The following is a 2,990-nucleotide window of genomic DNA, read 5'->3' as shown; positions in this document are numbered from 1 at the left end:
CATGCCTGGGAGCCTGGCGCGCACTCTCCTAGTGGTTTGGCTCTCTGAAGACGGTGCTGTGTGGGGTGCGGGGCCGGCACCCACGGGCAGCCGTGGGGCTGTGAAGGTGCACTTTCCCCCAAGCTTCAGGAGGAGCCTGGGGGGGAGGGGCAAGCGACAGACCGGGGTCCTGGCCAGGGCCCACTCCAGGGACAACCTAGAAAGCATTGCTGCAATACTCTCGGGTCAGGAAGGAAGCTCAGGTCTGGGACACAAGCAGAGTGTCGGGGGCCAGACAGGACCCACTGGGACACTGCGGTCACCTCTGTCACCTCTGAGCTTTGAGGGGGGCAGGGCCGACTCAGCTGACTGGCTGCTGCACGCCGAGGCCCCAGTGGGCCGGGGAGGCCCCCAGGCCTCGCAGTACAGATCCTGTGTACTGCGCACAATCCTCCATCCCATAAAGCAGGGCTGGTCGGACCTCGGGGCTCAGCCCTCCCGGTGGGAGACCCTTTGTACTGTGTGCAACGCCCATCACCCATTCCGTGGAGCTGGCCAGGCCTGGGGCTCGGCCCTTGCAGGCGCAGACCCCTGTGCACTGCCTGCACCTCCGATGGAGGGGACTGCAGTCTCTCAGGCTAGGCCTCTCCCACAGTGCGCCGCACCCGCGCCCCACGCAGCAGAGCTGCGGCGCTGGGGCTCAGCCCTTGCAGGTGTAGACCTCCTCTCGCTGTGTGCACTGCCTGCACTCCACGTAGCAGCACCAGCGCACCTGGCACTGGCAGGGTCTCGTCACCACCCGGCTCTGTGTGTTGTGGCCTCGGCCACAGCAAATACTCTCACAGTTCTTCTCGCGGTGGCACCTGCGGCCAGCGGTGCCTGGGGAGAAGCGGCCGGCCAGACAGAAGCTGGGGGAGTCGTCCAGGTGGACAAGCTCGGGCGTGTGAGGCAGCGGATCGCCCCCGCCCGCCCCCAGGGCCCGCCCCCGGGGTGGGGAGATGGCGGCGGCCTCGCCAGTGGCCTCGTTGGTGGTGCTGCCCACCTTCAGTGCGGTCTCGTACTTGTGCTTCAAGTGCTTGCCCACCTCGTGGAAGGGCGCCAGCTGCCTCCAGCAGGTCCGCACGGTGCAGGAGCCAGACACACCGTGGCACTTGCAGGTGGTCTCCACCCCGGCCTTGATCACCTGCGGGCGGAGCGGGGAGGCCGTGAGCGGCGGGCCTGGAGGCTCGGCTTGCAGATGGCCCGGGGGAGGCTGGAGCAACTGCCCATCTGGCACCAGACCCAGACTCAGCCCTGGGCCAAGTCACCAAGTCTCACACACATGAGGCCCCAGGACCCTGGCTCCCTCCCTAAGGCCAGGGCTGGGCTCCCCAGAGAGATCATCTTCCTGATATCCTCACCCACCATCCCAGTCCCACGGGGTCTCCCATGTCTGGTCTCCACACACTGCTCACTGGACAGGCAAAGACAAACACGACCTTCAGCTCTGGCTGGCGTCCTGACGGACAACCTCCTTACCCAAGTATTAAGACCAGCGGAGGCGTAACCTAAGCCATTGCCAGCCAGGACGCCAGTGCAGGGAACACAGACATGCAGAAGGACAGACTCACACCTCCCAGAGAGAGTAACTCCAGGGAGGACAGTCTCAAAGTGCTACCCGGGAGAGCTCCCAGGGCCAGTCCCACAGGTCGACACAGAAACTCCAGCTATAGCTAGCTGTCCCTTCCCCAAACGGGAGTCCCACCTGCTCCCACAGGCCAGCTTTCCCCAGGGACTTCCTGACGCCCACTCCTGGGGTTCGTGAGGCTGTGGGGCTGAAGCAGGTCAGGAGGCCTCTTTCCAGGCAGGCCTGAGCCAGGCTGCTAAGCTCTTACATGCTCCCAGGGGGGCCCAGCTGGAGTGGGATTAAGAAATGCACCCCCCACACCTTCCTGCTGCAACTGAAGAGCCCCACTTATTAAAGATGTTTTGCTGAGAAACCTCGGACAAATTTAATTAAAACCTGGCTGCCTCAGGCCCAGCAGTCCACCGGAGCACTCTAGCACATTCGACTTTTCATTAATACCTCACAAAAGGGCAAGGGGGGAGGAGGAGTCGCTGGGAAGAAGAGAGCCGCCCGTCCTCAGGGATTTGATCTGCCCTTGCGGGCCCACTCTGCCTGCCAGCCTTTGCCCAGGGAGGCGGAGGGAGACAGCATAGGATTGGTCAGAAAGGGGGAATCCAGTCTCTAGTAAGTGGGGGATTCTCACTAAAGAGGAGCTCAGGGCTGGACTGACTCTAATTACATCCCTTTCCTTCCCAGACTAGGGGTCCACAGCCCAGCAGGGACAGGAGAGGAAAGGCCCTCTGCTCTGGAGAGAGGCTCTGGCCCTGCCCTTCTGTAGCCCTTTCTGACTGAGTCTGGGACCAGTGTGTGGTGGCTTGCGTTGTTCAGGGGTGGTCTGGAGGTGCTGGTGCCAGGGTTAGGGAACTAATGTTCCTTCCCGGCCCCATGGGTCTGGGAGCTTTGTGACTGAAAGTGGCACTGAGCAAAGCCAGGGCTCAGACCTTCCAGGGCCTACTGGAGAGCCGGGGGAGTGGGCATCTGTCCTCAACAGTCTACAACAGACAGAGGCAAGGCGGGGGAGACCTGACTTGGGCGAATAGGTTCCCCCTCCCCCCCACATACACACCAACCACTCCTCTGGGCCACACCAGGGCCACCCTGACTTATTAGGTCTTCAGTGACAAGAAGGCATGGTATCCTGGAATACAGCCCACCAGCCCTCACATTAGACTGTCCAACTGAGAAGGCCCTCGGGGGCCTTGTAACCAGGGACAGAGGTGCAGTCAGCTTCCTGTGGCTCATCTCCAGGAGGAGATGGGGGGCGACCAAGGCCCCTCCAGGACTAGTGACCTCCGCTGACATCTAACAAATCCACTGCAAGCAGGACGCCAGGAACCGGGCTAGCACTGCAGGGTAGCCTGTGGCTAGACGATGCCCAGCCCTGCCCCAGCCCCCCTGCGCCCCG

At 62.7% G+C, this 2,990-nt stretch overlaps 1 protein-coding gene across 1 annotated transcript in view; it reads right to left on the bottom strand.

Annotated features, from left to right (window-relative positions):
* Positions 1-308: 308 nt before the first annotated feature.
* Positions 309-2,990, bottom strand: part of Wnt9a (wingless-type MMTV integration site family, member 9A) — a 17,919-nt gene continuing 15,237 nt past the window's right edge. Inside the window, exon 5 of the mRNA XM_013015576.1 lies at positions 309-1,162. Coding sequence (XP_012871030.1) covers positions 680-1,162 — 483 coding nt within the window. The 3' untranslated portion in view covers positions 309-679. The remainder of the gene's footprint in view (positions 1,163-2,990) is intronic.

Source organism: Dipodomys ordii, unplaced genomic scaffold (assembly GCF_000151885.1).
Source record: "Dipodomys ordii isolate 6190 unplaced genomic scaffold, Dord_2.0 Scaffold27, whole genome shotgun sequence".
Classification (NCBI taxonomy): Eukaryota; Metazoa; Chordata; class Mammalia; order Rodentia; family Heteromyidae; genus Dipodomys; species Dipodomys ordii.
This window is presented reverse-complemented; position numbering and strand designations above follow the sequence as displayed.